We start from the raw sequence: 14,157 nt of genomic DNA, 5'->3' as shown, positions 1-14,157 counted from the left end.
TCTTGATTATTCCATCTTAGATATCACCTATTAACTCTCTGTTACACAAAACACAGATTTATTTTAGTACCCCTCTCCTCACCCCTACCTATCACCCCCCTCCCCATCCCTCAACCTCTGCTTCCTCCCATGGCCTTCCTGCCTCCCAATATAATTATAGTTTTGGCCAGACCAATGTTCGGTGCTTATGTCATTATGACTGTATGTATCCTGTCTACTATTATGCCTTTCTGTATTCTGTTCACAGCTGAGCCCTGTTCCCACCGCATCTCTCCTGTGACAGTGATCTCTCTTCAGCCCTTCTGTTATAATTCTTAGTGACTTCACTGTCTGTGTGGTTGCACCTCTAAAATATGGTTTCTCAGTTCCTGAATCTTCTCCCCTGTTGACCTTGCTCTGCAGCCTCCCTCTGTCGCTGTCCGCCAAGATCACACACCGGGACTCGTCATCCACGTCTGCAGTCTCACCATAGTCTCAGCCATGTGCTTTTCACTGTCTGCCTTCCTAGTTTATTCCCTCTGCGATTCTGACCTCTGTAGTTGTTATTTTCTCTTTCAGGCAACAAAGTGTGTTTTATTTTAATCTATTGAAAGCAATATTAAAAAAATAGATCACATTCTTCCCTTTTTTAGCAGAGGATATAAGGCATAATGTGTAATGGTTTATACTCTTCCCTAACCCTCCTTTCACAAAGCATTTGAGGTGAATGGGATACTCACCTATTTTAATCCTTCCTGGATGGCACTTCATCATTGTTAGGAAAGAATTTTCCTATAGGGCTTATAATTCTTGGACCCTACTGGCACCTGCTACCTATTTAAAGTCTCTCATCTCCTTTGTGGTCTCACTTCCCTCCTTATCCATCTGAAATTCCATAGTTTATTATATTCACTACCTCCAAATTATTCAACAATTTTTCTTGCTTTGTCGTACCTGTTTAGCAAAGCCCCATCCCTCGCTGTCTCCAGTTTCACGGACTTCGTACCACACTTTTGTAGTTCTGTATGGCTGGAAAAACCAATACTAGCTGCTGTGATAAGGGCTCGGGCAGGTCTTTATTGCTGCCTCACAGTCATGTTACATTGCTCTAATCCATTTGCTCCTTCATTCTCTTATGTGAGTATCTCACAGCTTCTCTTCAATCCTCAGATCTACACTACCCAGCTCCTCCTCTCTCTTAACTAGATGACTTCGCGTCCTATTTCACTGATAAAACAGAAGCAGTAAGAGAATTTCCACAAGTTCCCACCCATACATTTAAACATAGAGGGTTTCCTCTCTTAGTACAGGTAAACTGTCCAGTCCAGGTCCCCGGCTCAGGCCAGTCCCTCCTTGTCCACGAGATGCCCTCCCCTCTTGCCTAATAGTGAACGATGTTCCAGAAGGCCTCCTACCTTTCCCCTACAACGTCAGAATCCCCCTCTGCTGGATCATTTCCGTCAGTATATGAACATGCTATCATTTCTTCCGTTGAAAAACAATCATTTGACTCTATTTCCCTCTCCATCATCTGTGCCATATCTTGGTTCCCCTTTGTGACATAACTCCTTCAAAGTGTTAGGCTTGTTTGTTCCTGCTGTTTCTAGTTCTCCTCTGCCTGTTCTCCTCAGCTACATCCGTTGAAGTTTTCACTTCCACCACCGCACTGAAAGAGCTCTTGTCAGGGTCACTTCTTCATCAGTTCTGGAGGGTCCCGAGACTCAGTACTTGGGCTTCTGTTCATACACTTATCCCTTGTGATACTGTCCTTCTCATGGCTTTAAATCCCAGCCCTATGCCAGTGACTTCTGAATTTATCCCTCCAGTCTCACCTGCTTACTAACATCTCACTTGATCTCTAACAGGCTCTTCAAACTTGATAATGTTCAAAACCACACTCCTGATCTTCCAGACCTCCTGGCCCTCCGATAGTCTCTCCCATTTATAGTAAATGGCAACTGTGTCCTGGCCAAAAACCTGAACTCATCTCTGCCTCTTACATTCCATATCTAATCTGTCAGCAAATCTTGTTCCAAACTTCGGCCACTTCCTACCACCTCCAGTTCGATCTCTATGGTCCAGTCCACCAGCACCTCTCACTAGTCTCCCTGCTTTTCACCCTCGTACCCATCCCCGGTCAATTCCTAATACGGCAGCTGGAGTGATCCTTTATAAATACATGTCACATTACCTCAGATTGTGTCTATCCTATGTCCAAAACCCTCCTGTTCTCACATACAGTAAGAGCCAAAATCTTCAATCTTTGCAAAGATCTGCACCCCCTCCCCCTGGCCCTCCCAGTGCACCCTTAACTCTCTGACCTCTGCTCTCGTTCTGCACCTCAGTCATGCCGCTCCAGCTGCTGTGGCATCCCCTCTGTGTTCTCTGGACGGTCGTGCCAGGCACGCTCTGGCCTCCAGCACTTGTACTTCTCCTTTGCCTGGAATGCGCTTTTCCCAGCCAACCACATGGCTCCTCTCACCTCCCCGCCTTCCCAGCTTCCCTCAGATATCACCCTCCCTGGGAGGCCTTCTCTGACCTATTTAAAATTCCAGTCCCCCGACCCCACCCCCAGCATTCCTGATCTGCTTTCCCTGCTAGCCTTTCCTTCATAGCGTTTATGATCACTTCACACACTAGATGTTTGACTTGTTTGTGTGTGTGTGTGTCTCTCCTCTCCTCTGATCTGTAAGCATCTCTAAGCCTTTTCAGCCCATATCCTTCATATCCTTCATTTGGGGAGTATTTTATTGAATTATTTTATTAATGGTTTGCTCCCTTCTGTTTCCTCTGTCTTCTTTTTCTAGACCTGTTCATCAGAAGATGGACAGGTAGGATTAGTGCTCTTGTTTTTATCTTTTCTCTCCTATTTTTGTCTTCTTGTCATTTTGCTTTCTTTCAATCTTTCAACTAAGTTTTTCATCTTCACTATCGTTAATTTCATACAGCTCTTTTTTTTTTTGGTCTCTGAATATTACTTTTTAAGAAATGACATTCTTATTTTGTAGTTGCCATATCTCCTCTTTAACTCTGAGGATATTACTGATCTTTTAAAGTTTGCTTCACTCTGAAGAGTCTCTTGTATCCTTCAAGTTGCCTCATTCTTGCTTATTTTGGTCTCCTTTATGTCAGGGGCTTTCCTCATGTGTCTGGTGATCCCTGAGTGTCTGATCATAGCTAAGAGTGGGGTATTAACTAGCTGATTAGAAGCCTGAGTGTTCTTGTCAATGTGGGGTTCACTATAGGGTGAATTGGGTAGACCACTAGGGGACCCCTGGCATCAGTGTCTTTACTTCTCTCCCCCTTGGGCTGGTCACATTCTCTAGAGAAGGATCATGTCATCTTGTTGAAGGACACTAGCCTGGCTGCCAATTTTCTAGGAACCAATGAAAAAAGAGGGCTGGGGGAGAGAGCTGTCAACGTTTGGCCTCCAAACATTTATTCAGGCCCCCTTTTTTCGTAGGGTAGCCTGATATGCCTCATCCTCAGCTATGCCTGATATTCCCTAGTCCACAGACCCTCTGAGTACCCTTCTGCCAGGGTGCAATCAGGGGAAGTTTCAAAACTACTCGAGAGAAGGACGGAACTGGAGATTCACCTCCTTCTGAAATAGACTTTCAACCCAACCTGTCAGTTTTACATTCACCCCCATGGCCAGAGATGCACGGTGCTGCTAGTTCTTGAGGTTCTTTGGTGGCACTTGGTTGCTTTTTGGCTTTTCCCGCTTGTGGTTTATGATTCAGTTTATTCAGTTCTGCTAAGTCACTGTCCTTCCACTTCCAAATTTTGTCTTTCATCTCCTGTTCTCTTTTTCTTTGTGTATTTATGCCTTTTAAAACTTTTTAACCAATTTACTGATGTTTTAGAGTTTCAGATGGGAACAAAAATAAATGCATATGTTCAGTCTGCATCTTTACCTGGAAGTCCTCCAACTGATATTTTATGACCATTTAAACAACTAGAAAATTGTTTGGGCCAGTTAATTACCATAACACAAAAAGCTGGTTCTTACTGTCACTTAGAATAGTGTGCCATCCTTCATTTGTCATCTCAGAAATCTGAGGGTGATATTGAATGATCAGGCAGGGAATTGTGACATAAAACTGTTAAAAGCATGGAGTCTATTACATACCTAATTACCCTGTAGTAGTAGGAAGGTTACTTAGGAACCATAATGTGAAGAAACCAATTTGTGGGTTTGATGCATGCATAAATTGTCTATCTGTGTCAGTGCTGTCTGTCTTGTCTTGAGTTACAAGTCTCTGGAGCCAAGGCAAGCACTTAGCAGTGCTGTTGCGGTTAGAAGAACATCACGCTTATACGTACTAAGGTGATCTGTTATGTTCCTCATCACTGCGAATCAAGTCTAGAACATTGTTTTTGTGTGCTTTTGAATGCCAAGCATTTCAGAAAGTTAGATACAGTTGGGCTTGAACTGTGCAGTACTCAATTATGCTATTAATGGTTCCCACCACCGGATTCTCTATATTAGGGAAAGTTTTTAATGCCTGGGGTGTAATTGTATCAAATGTATTTTTGATAATTTTTGAAGATTTAATTGAACAAACATTTACTGCCCATCAACTGCCTGCAAGGTGCTTGTGTGGAGTCATATGTAACATGTTGCATATTGTTAGAAATAAAAGGAATTTAGTCTAGTTTTTTTAAAAAAAACTTTGTTGTGAATATCTTATTTTGAAAAATTCAAATCTTTCCCTTTTTATTCTCTCAGTCTTGATAATGTGAACTATTGGAAGTTTTAGGGGGAAAGTTGTAGACACACGTATTATCCTCTCCCCCCCACTCCCCCAACATACACAACAGGCATCATATTTTGCTCAGAAAATGTTATGTTCTCAAGTTAGCTAATTTTCCATCTTGTGGACAATGGTGGCTGATTTGCATTGTTTTAATTTCTATTTCTTCCAGTACCCTGGTCATGTCAGGGCTTTGGCTTTATATGTTTTTAAAGTGATTATTTAAATTATATTTAAAGTAACAGAAGGAAAGTTTTGCATTAGTGTATCATGACCCTAAGCTGTACTGAATTATGCTGTACTTAAAAATTATTTGTATTATTGTTTTATAAATCAGTATATGAATTACTAGGTTAAAAAAATGTAATTTTGAAGCTGAGGGGGCATTAAAGGGAGTGTAGTCAATTTAGTAAGAGTAGAATTTGCTTAAGCACATTCAACAGAGGCAAGGGTATGTTTGAAATAAACAGTAGCCCAACTTTCACTTTCACATACAGTTTTAAGAGCACATGCTCTGGGGCAGACAGGTCCTGCATTGTGCCCAGCCCCTCCTTGGGCTCAGTGACCTAGACCCTAAGCCTGAATTTCCTCCCCAGTAAAGTGGGGTGATAACAATATCCACTTCAGAAGACTGCAAGGTTTAAATGAGATGATGTATGTAAAAGCTTTTGGCATAGAGTCTGTAACAAATAAGTGTTCCTTAAGTATTAGCTATGATCAAGTCTCATTAATATTATTAATATATATTAATATGTAGTATGCTTCATTTTATTAATATGTTCTTTAGACCCTATTCCTATTTCCTTGACAGTGTTGAAGAGTTCAATTGAAGTAGGTAATTTATTCTTAAGCATTTTTAGTTCTAATTTTTCCCCTTTCTTCTTTCATTAACCATAGTGCTTTGTGTTGGTGCACTGATGCTAGGATGTAATGATGCTCTCCAGGGCTGTTGTTGCTTTTGCCAGACCCCATTTAGCAAGGTTTTGGAGCGTGAAGTGAACAGAGGGTTTAGGGTGAGGGTTGGCCACTCACCGGATGAGGATGAGCAGGTCCAGATAGGCTGTTCTCGCCACATCTATTTGGGCACCAGATAGGAAGCCATCATAGAGAAAGTCGCCCGTGTTAGTCAGGATGCCATGTAAAGCATAGAGATCACAGAGGCGTTTGAGCACCTGCTGAATTGCTGGTTCACTTTCTAGTTTCTCCAGAGCTTCTGTAAAAGTCTTCACAGTGACATAGTAGCAGTGTGCCTACAAAGACACAAAGATGCATTAGTCTCTGATTTCTGAATCCAGAAGTCATCCTGGGGGCTTGGCAAGACTGCTGGAATGAGCTTGCTGTGGTCATCTGTTTCCCAGCAGGCTGACAAGCAGCCGCCTTTTCTCCTAGTTCACTGTGCCTCTGAGCCTTTTTGACGGGTGTGTGTGTGTGTACACGTATGTGTGTACGTACTGCGTGCACATGTGCTAGGGGCTGGTGGGCTCTAGAAGTTGGCCCTAGTTTCCTCGTGTTGCTTAGGGCAGTTTCAAGTAAGTTTGAAAGTAGAGAGAAAGAATACCAGGAGGATTGGAGGCTGGCCTGGGGACAGCATCTTTTCTCAAAAAAAAACACCATGTTTCTCAAGAAAACAGCTATTTATTATCTGCCGTGTTCAAGGCAGTGGTATGTGTGTGTATATGAGTGCACCTTGGAGTGAGAAGGTAGGGGTTCAAGATATACATGAAATTTATCCCAGCCAGAGGGTAAAACTCCTTGAGGTAAGCAAGCAGTGCTATTATTTAGCCCAAATGCAACAGTCAGGCTTTGTTGGTGGTTAAAATAATACTCTGATGTTGGTTGGTAAGTGACCACTGCCCCCCCTTTGCCAGCCAGAGGGACTTCCTTCTCACACAGCCCGGCAACTGAGGATTAATGACTGATCCAGCAGGAGGTTTTCCAGACCCTGCTTCCCTTAGGCCTGAAGTCTTTTCTGATTGGTCGGTGCCCCTGCCCTACTGGTTATTAAGTATTTTGAATAATCCCCGTCTCCCTAAGACAAATGCACATTATCTTTATCTGGTAGTATATATGAGTTCTGTTGAAGGGAGAGAGAAAAGGAGAGCATATAAAACAGATCTTCTCAAATTTTTAGGGGGATACAGATTACCTGGGGATCTTGTCAAAATGCAGATTTGGGGGGAACTCCCCAGTAACGCCCATACTGCTGGTAGTGACTTGCCAGGCTTAGAGTGTCTCAAGGGGTCAAGGGAGTTTACCCAGGGGGACAAGGAGTCGGGGAAAGGCCATCCTGGGCGGGGGAGCGGCACCTGCACAGGGCTGTACTTTCAGGAGGTGGCAGCGGTTTAATGAGGCTGCATCCCCGCGGAAAGGTGAGGTGATGACGGGAAACTCTGAAAGTTAGGGTGGACCGGCAGTGGGGACCTAGGTCAGTGAAGGGCTGTGAATGACGCGGTTGGGGTTTTATTCTGTGCAGGCCAGGGAGCCACCAAAGTCTTCAACAGACCAATGACCTGATGAAGTTTCTCACTTAGAGAGGACCTGCCTTTCCCGGGAGGCCTTAAGCGCAGGTGCCAATAGCACCATTTTGCCACCTGGACCTGGGGTGCTCACAGCCATGCTGGGTTTGCACCATTTGGATGTGGAAAAGGAGTGGATGTGCTCTGCTGCCCCTGGTCAAACAGCCCCTAGTGCTCAAACTGGACTCAGTTTGGCAAAGCTGGAGACTCTCACTTTTTTCATTTAGGCCCTGTTTCCCTGTTCTAACGCGAGGGCCACATCCCCAAATTCTCAGGATTGGAGTGATGAAGAGCTGCCCGAGGGCTTGGGTCTCCGCCTTGCAAAGCAGGAGGAGGACCAGAGACAGAAACTGGCCTCTTCCTTTATGGAGAGGCTGAACCAAACCTTGGCACCATGTTCTGAACGTAGTGAACTTTATTTACTTTGTGTGTGTGTTGGTTTCAGTCCTGCCTCCTGTCTTATTTGGGGTTGGGGATGGGATGTGTAGCATTTATACGCTAGGTGCTCCTTTAAGTTTTACATGTATTAACTCATTTAATCTTCATTATCCTCCTAGGTGGGGACTGTTATTAGCTCCACTTTGCAGATGAGACTGGGGCATTGAGAGATTAAGTTCTTTGCCCAAGGTCACTGGTAGGTGGGTACTAAGTGATCTGCCTCCTGGTTAAGTCTATACTGTTAACCACTACCCTGCATTGCCAAAGCCACTGGAGACTGAGGCTAGATTATAATGGGTACCAGCATTTGCTCCAGTGGTTCTAAGGACTGACCTCAGGGCAGAGCCTGAGATTATAAAACCAGAGCCCATCAGAGCCTAAAGGGCTCTTCCGTGCCCCTTTACAGTCAGGGAAGTTAAAGCCCAGAGCGGGAAGGACTGCTTGAGGTCACATGGCAGGTCATGCACAGAGCTGGGACCAGAATATAGGCCAGGGTTCACTCCTCCTTGTCCACCCTCTGCCTCTGTTCCCCACCTGCCTTGTGTTGCCGTCACTCTACCTCTACGTTTATGGTTTCCAGATAGAACCCAGTTGGATGCTTGAGATTTCTGTAGAGGAGATGGCCTCCCAGGGCACAAAGACCAGAAGGGGCAGATTTCCCTGCCTATTACGACTTTGGAGACTCAGCTTGGGCACCACCGTCCCAGCAAGCCACTTATCATTAAAACTGCGTTTGTGCTCCTCTCGCTCTCAGGGTCGTGTGTATTAAATGAAGTAACCCTGGCAAGCAGTGTCTGGTCTGTTTGAAGGCAGGTGAATGATGGGTGACTGTGGTTCCTTTTTTGATGTCTGGTGGAGCACAGCCTTGGCTCAGCCTCCTCTGTGTTGGTAGGACGTTTAGCACAGCAGGGAGTGCCCCTGCAGTGGACAGGGCAGAATGGTGGCTGGCAAAGTTAAGTACCGTCCCTGGCCATTGTGAGAGGAGGTGGCAGGTCACCAGGTGGCGCTCATGCTCAAGCCTGCCTGACTGGCCCTGCCCGGCAGGGGCTGCTGCAAAACACTTCAGGGCTCTCCTGTTCTAAGGCTGCCATTTTCTGGGCCTGATGCCTGAGGAGTGAATGGTCACCTTGGTTTCCCAGCTGTAGGTGGGGCCAGGGTCCCAGCTGCCTAAGCTAGAGCTCGGGAGTCATTCTTACCTCTTTCCTGCTCCATTACTCCCTGAAGCCTGTCCCTTCTACTCCCTCAATATCTCTGCATCTACCCACTTCTCTCCATGCCCTCTGCCAAGTTCATGGCCGGGACTACCCTCACCCCTTGGCCAGGCTGCTGCTGCCTGCTTCTCACTGACCTCTAGTCTCCCATCCATTTCTCCCCCTGCAGCCTGTGGGATCCTTGTAGAATGAATATGATTGGTCCACTCTCTTGATATAAACCCTGCGAAGGCTTCCAGTTGCAATGAAAATAAAACCCAGACTTCTCACAATGGTGCAGAAGGTCCCAGGCCTTGCCTGTCTTTCCTCTCCCCCTCCCTTCCTTCTTCTCCTTGTTTGTCTTCTTCCTTGAGGTCCTCTTTAGGAGGATGTGCATTTCCTCCCAAGTACCATGCCTTATCTTGCCTCCTCCTTTCACACCTGCTGTTCTCTTTGCTGAGAAACCTTCCTCTCCAAAGCCACAACCTCCACCCCTTGCCTGGCTAATTTCAGCTCATCCTTGCAGTCTTGGCCTGTTATGCCTCCTCAAGGTGAGTACACATGCACCTGCTCTGGGGTCTCGTGGCAGCCTGTGTTTCCCCATCACAGTGTTCCCTTGATTGTGGCTGTTCATGGGCGCTGTTGAGCCCCCAGTGCCCAGCCTGATGGCTGGTGTTGAGTGGGTGCTCAAATATTTGCTGACTGTGAATTATGCACAAACACAAAACATAGTGGAAATTGAATCAGACATCTAAGGATTGGCTCTGGGGCTGAGGGGAGACTTGACCTGCTTTTCTATCTGGGAGGAAATATTTGAACAACCTGAAGCAAATCCAATAACACTGCCTCATTACGTTTTTCCTTAAGAGCTGCTAGCAAGATTGCTTTGGAGTTAAGTCCTTTAATTAAAATACCCTGGACTAAAGCCTTGGAAGTGAAATGAGGGCAGCCACTGAGTAAGGCTGGGGAATAATGGCAGAGCTCAGATGTTCTCAGCAGGGTAGCCTGCTGGGGGAACAAAACGGCTCCCTTGCAGCTTTAGCTGATGGGCAGCTCACCTTGGCAGCCTGGAGATGTATGACAGTGGTCTGGTTCCATGCCTCGTGCCAGTCCGCCCCAGATTTCATCAGAGTTCTGTAAATGATGCGCTGAGTCCTTTATGAGCCTGAAGGCCAAAGAAAAAAGGTTTTGCTTCTTAACTGAGTGGGGAAGAGATTGTTAGCGTTTGGTCCTAGGCTGCCTGTGGTCCTGGAGAAGCAGAAATAATTCCCATTTTGTGACCATTTGTTTGTATTACAAAGCTAAATACTTGATATGCATTATCTCTTTAACCCTTTAAGGGCAGGCATTCCCCATTTACAGTGGGGAAAAACTGAGTCCCAGAGAGCTTAGCTAACTGGTCGAGGGTCACAGAGCTAGTAAAGAGTAGAGCTGTTCTTGACCTCCCAGCTGTAAAATCTCAGGGCCCTGGACAGGTGCCACCCCTCTTCTAATACAGACTCCATCCTGATATCAGTGTTTTCAGGCCATGCAGTTGACTGACTTCCTATAGCCAAGCAAGGAGAGTGGTTTTTCTCTAACGGCCAGTGAGGCCTGATGGTCACCCAATCTGCTCCAAGTTCTACCTAAATGACCTTAAAAGAAAAAAAAAAAGAGAGAGAGAGAGACAGAAAACCAACCCTTGTCCTCCAAACCACAAAATTGATCATTTGTCATTTAGTTAACCTTTATTTTATTTTTTTTACTCCCTGCCTATCCATTCATGACCCTTGGAATTTGTATGCAAAAGTTTATTAAGCTTACTTTGCTTTGTTACAAAATAGAAGAGCACACGTCACATTGAGTTCTAAGCAGAAAGCAACATACAGCTGTCTCTCAGTATCTGCAGGGGAATTGGCTCTAGGACCTGCGCAGTTGGCAAAATCGAGATGCTCAAGTCCCTTGTATAAAACGGCATAATACGGTTGGCACCCCCATCCACGGGTTCTGCATTCGTGGATACGGAGGGCCAACTGTGATGGCATTTTAATTACCCTGAGCAGCCTTATTTCGCCCACCCAACTACTCCAACTGAAATGTCAGTTCTGTGATGCCTGGTTTACTGATAGATGCATAGTGCCTGGAACAGTGCTTGGCATATTGTAGACACATTTGTAGAAAAAAGTAAATGAATGTTCCGAGTTGCTTGTGATCTTGAAATGACTACTGACCATCTCTGGGACCATGGGTTGGGGTATCAGACCTCTTATTATATACTGAAACTGTTCTTTCCAGGTTGTTTTTGGTGTGTCAGTTGGGGAGGGGCTCAGAAGGTCTCCTAGGTAGTTAAATTTCTCCTTCTTTTCCAAGCTGGGTGTCTGGATTTGGCCACGACCTCTCTCTATGCCCAGCCCTTGGCGTATTTGGATACTCCTGACATCCAGTAATGCCTGACAGTATTTGCTGAATGACAGAATGGAGGAGTCCTTGGTCTTGTCTGTGTTCCCTGGAGCCTACTAGTCCCTGGAAATAAATTCTCTCTCTTGATATAGACATATTTTTGAAAATTATTTTTAGATTGTGGGGTGTTTCAAACATGTGAGTACAGTTGTCCCTATGTGTCCACTGTCTCTGCATCTTCAAATTGAACCAACAAAGGATGGAAAAAATTCCAGAAAGTTCTAAAAAGCAAAACTCGAATTCTGCACACTGGCAACTATTTACATATCATTTGCATTGTATTTACAACTATTCACATAACATTTACATTTTGTTAGGTAGTGTAAATAATCTAGAGATGATTTAAAGTATATGGGAGGATGTGTAGGTTACATGCATACACCTACATGTAATATCGCAAATATGCAAATATCCCATTTTATATTAAGGATTTGCGCATCCTCAGATTTTGGTATCTAAAGGGGTCTTGGAACCAATCCTCTAGAGATAGATCCCTAGTGAGACAACTGTATTGCTTTGTTTCCTGGTATTTACATACTGATACATTTGTAGTATTTCCATATGGGTACATTCTTTGTATTGCAAATCACAGTAAGAACCTAAAGATTTTAAAAATTCCTTGCACACAAAGAAGAACTCATACCAGTCCTTCTCAAACTCTTCCAGACGATTGAAAAGGAGGGAATACTCCCAAACTCATTCTATGAAGCCACCATCACCCTGATACCAAAACCAGGCAAAGACACTACAAAAAAAGAGAATTATAGGCCAATATCACTGATGAACATAGACACCAAAATCCTCACCAAAATTTTAGCAAATAGAATCCAACAACACATAAAAAAGATTATACATCATGACCAAGTGGGGTTCATCCCAGGGACACAAGGCTGGTTCAACATACGCAAATCAATCAATGTAACACATCACATCAACAAGAGAAAGGACAAAAACCACATGATCATCTCAATCGATGCAGAAAAAGCATTTGATAAAATTCAACACCCATTTATGATAAAAACTCTCGCCAAAGTGGGTATAGAGGGAACATATCTCAACATAATAAAAGCTATATATGACAAACCTACAGCCAGCATAGTACTCAACGGTGAAAAACTCAAAAGCTTTCCACTAAAATCTGGGACAAGACAAGGATGCCCACTATCACCACTCCTATTCAACATAGTCCTGGAAGTCCTAGCCACAGCAGTCAGGCAAGAGAAAGAAATAAAAGGGATCCAAATTGGAAAAGAAGAGGTAAAAGTGTCATTATATGCTGATGACATGTTACTATATATAGAAAACCCTAAAAGGTCCACACAAAATCTACTAGAGCTGATTGAAGAATTCAGCAAGGTAGCAGGTTACAAAATTAATGTTCAAAAATCAGTTGCATTTCTTTACACTAACGATAAATCAACAGAAGAAGAAAGTAAAGAAATAATCCCCTTTAAAATAGCACCCAAAGTAATAAAATATCTGGGAATAAATCTAACCAAGGAGGTGAAAGAATTATACACAGAAAACTATAAACCAGTGATGAAGGAAATTAAAGAAGACTTTAAAAAATGGAAAGATATTCCATGCTCTTGGATTGGAAGAATCAATATTGTTAAAATGGTCACACTGCCCAAGGCAATCTACAGATTTAATGCAATCCCTATCCAATTACCCAGGACATATTTCACAGAACTAGAAAAAATCATAATAAAATTCATATGGAACCATCAAAGACCTAGAATTGCCAAAGCATTACTGAAGAGAAAGAAAGAGGCTGGAGGAATAACTCTCCCAGACTTCAGACAATACTATACAGCTACAGTCATCAAGACAGCATGGTATTGGTACCAAAACAGACATATAGACCAATGGAACAGAATAGAGAGCCCAGAAATGAACCCACAAACTTTTGGTCAACTCATCTTTGACAAAGGAGGCAAGAATATACATTGGAATAAAGACAGTCTCTTCAGCAAATGGTGTTGGGAAAACTGGACAGCAGCATGTAAAACAATGAGGCTAGAACACTCCCTTACACCATATACAAAAATCAACTCAAGATGGATTGAAGACTTAAACATAAGACAAGATACAATAAACCTCCTAGAGGAAAACATAGGCAAAACATTATCTGACATACATTTAAAAATTTTTCTCCTAGAAGAAATAAAAGCAAGAATAAACAAATGGGACCTAATGAAACTTACAAGCTTCTGCACAGCAAAGGAAACCAGAAATAAAACAAGAAGAAAACCTACGGAATGGGAGAAAATTTTTGCAAGTGAAACCGACAAAGGCTTGATCTCCAGAATATACAAGCAGCTCACACGACTCAATAAGAAAAAAATAAACAACCCAATCCAAAAATGGGCAGAAGACCTAAACAAGCAATTCTCCAAGGAAGACATACAAATGATCAAAAAGCACATGAAAAAATGCTCAATATCACTAATTATCAGAGAAATGCAAATCAAAACTACAATGAGGTATCACCTCACACCAGTCAGAATGGCCGTCATTCAAAAATCCACAAATGACAAATGCTGGAGAGGCTGTGGAGAAAGGGGAACCCTCCTACACTGCTGGTGGGAATGCAGTTTGGTGCAGCCACTATGGAAAACAGTGTGGAGATTCCTCAAAAGACTAGGAATAGACTTACCATATGACCCAGGAATCCCACTCCTGGGCTTGTATCCAGAAGGAAATCTACTTCAGGATGACACCTGCACCCCAATGTTCATAGCAGCACTATTTACAATAGCCAAAACATGGAAACAGCCTAAATGTCCATCAACAGGTGACTGGATAAAGAAGATGTGGTATATTTATACAATGGAA

General features: G+C 43.6%; 1 protein-coding gene across 1 annotated transcript in view; it reads right to left on the bottom strand.

The window, feature by feature from the left end:
- The window catches only part of ACOX2 (acyl-CoA oxidase 2), a 30,186-nt gene that overhangs the window by 3,933 nt on the left and 12,096 nt on the right, over positions 1 to 14,157 (bottom strand). Inside the window, 3 exon segments of the mRNA XM_014559358.2 lie at positions 5,769 to 5,986; positions 9,939 to 10,013; positions 10,015 to 10,045. Of these exon segments, the coding sequence (XP_014414844.1) occupies positions 5,769 to 5,986; positions 9,939 to 10,013; positions 10,015 to 10,045 (324 nt within the window).

Source organism: Camelus ferus, chromosome 17 (genome assembly GCF_009834535.1).
Source record: "Camelus ferus isolate YT-003-E chromosome 17, BCGSAC_Cfer_1.0, whole genome shotgun sequence".
Lineage (NCBI taxonomy): Eukaryota > Metazoa > Chordata > Mammalia > Artiodactyla > Camelidae > Camelus > Camelus ferus.
This window is presented reverse-complemented; position numbering and strand designations above follow the sequence as displayed.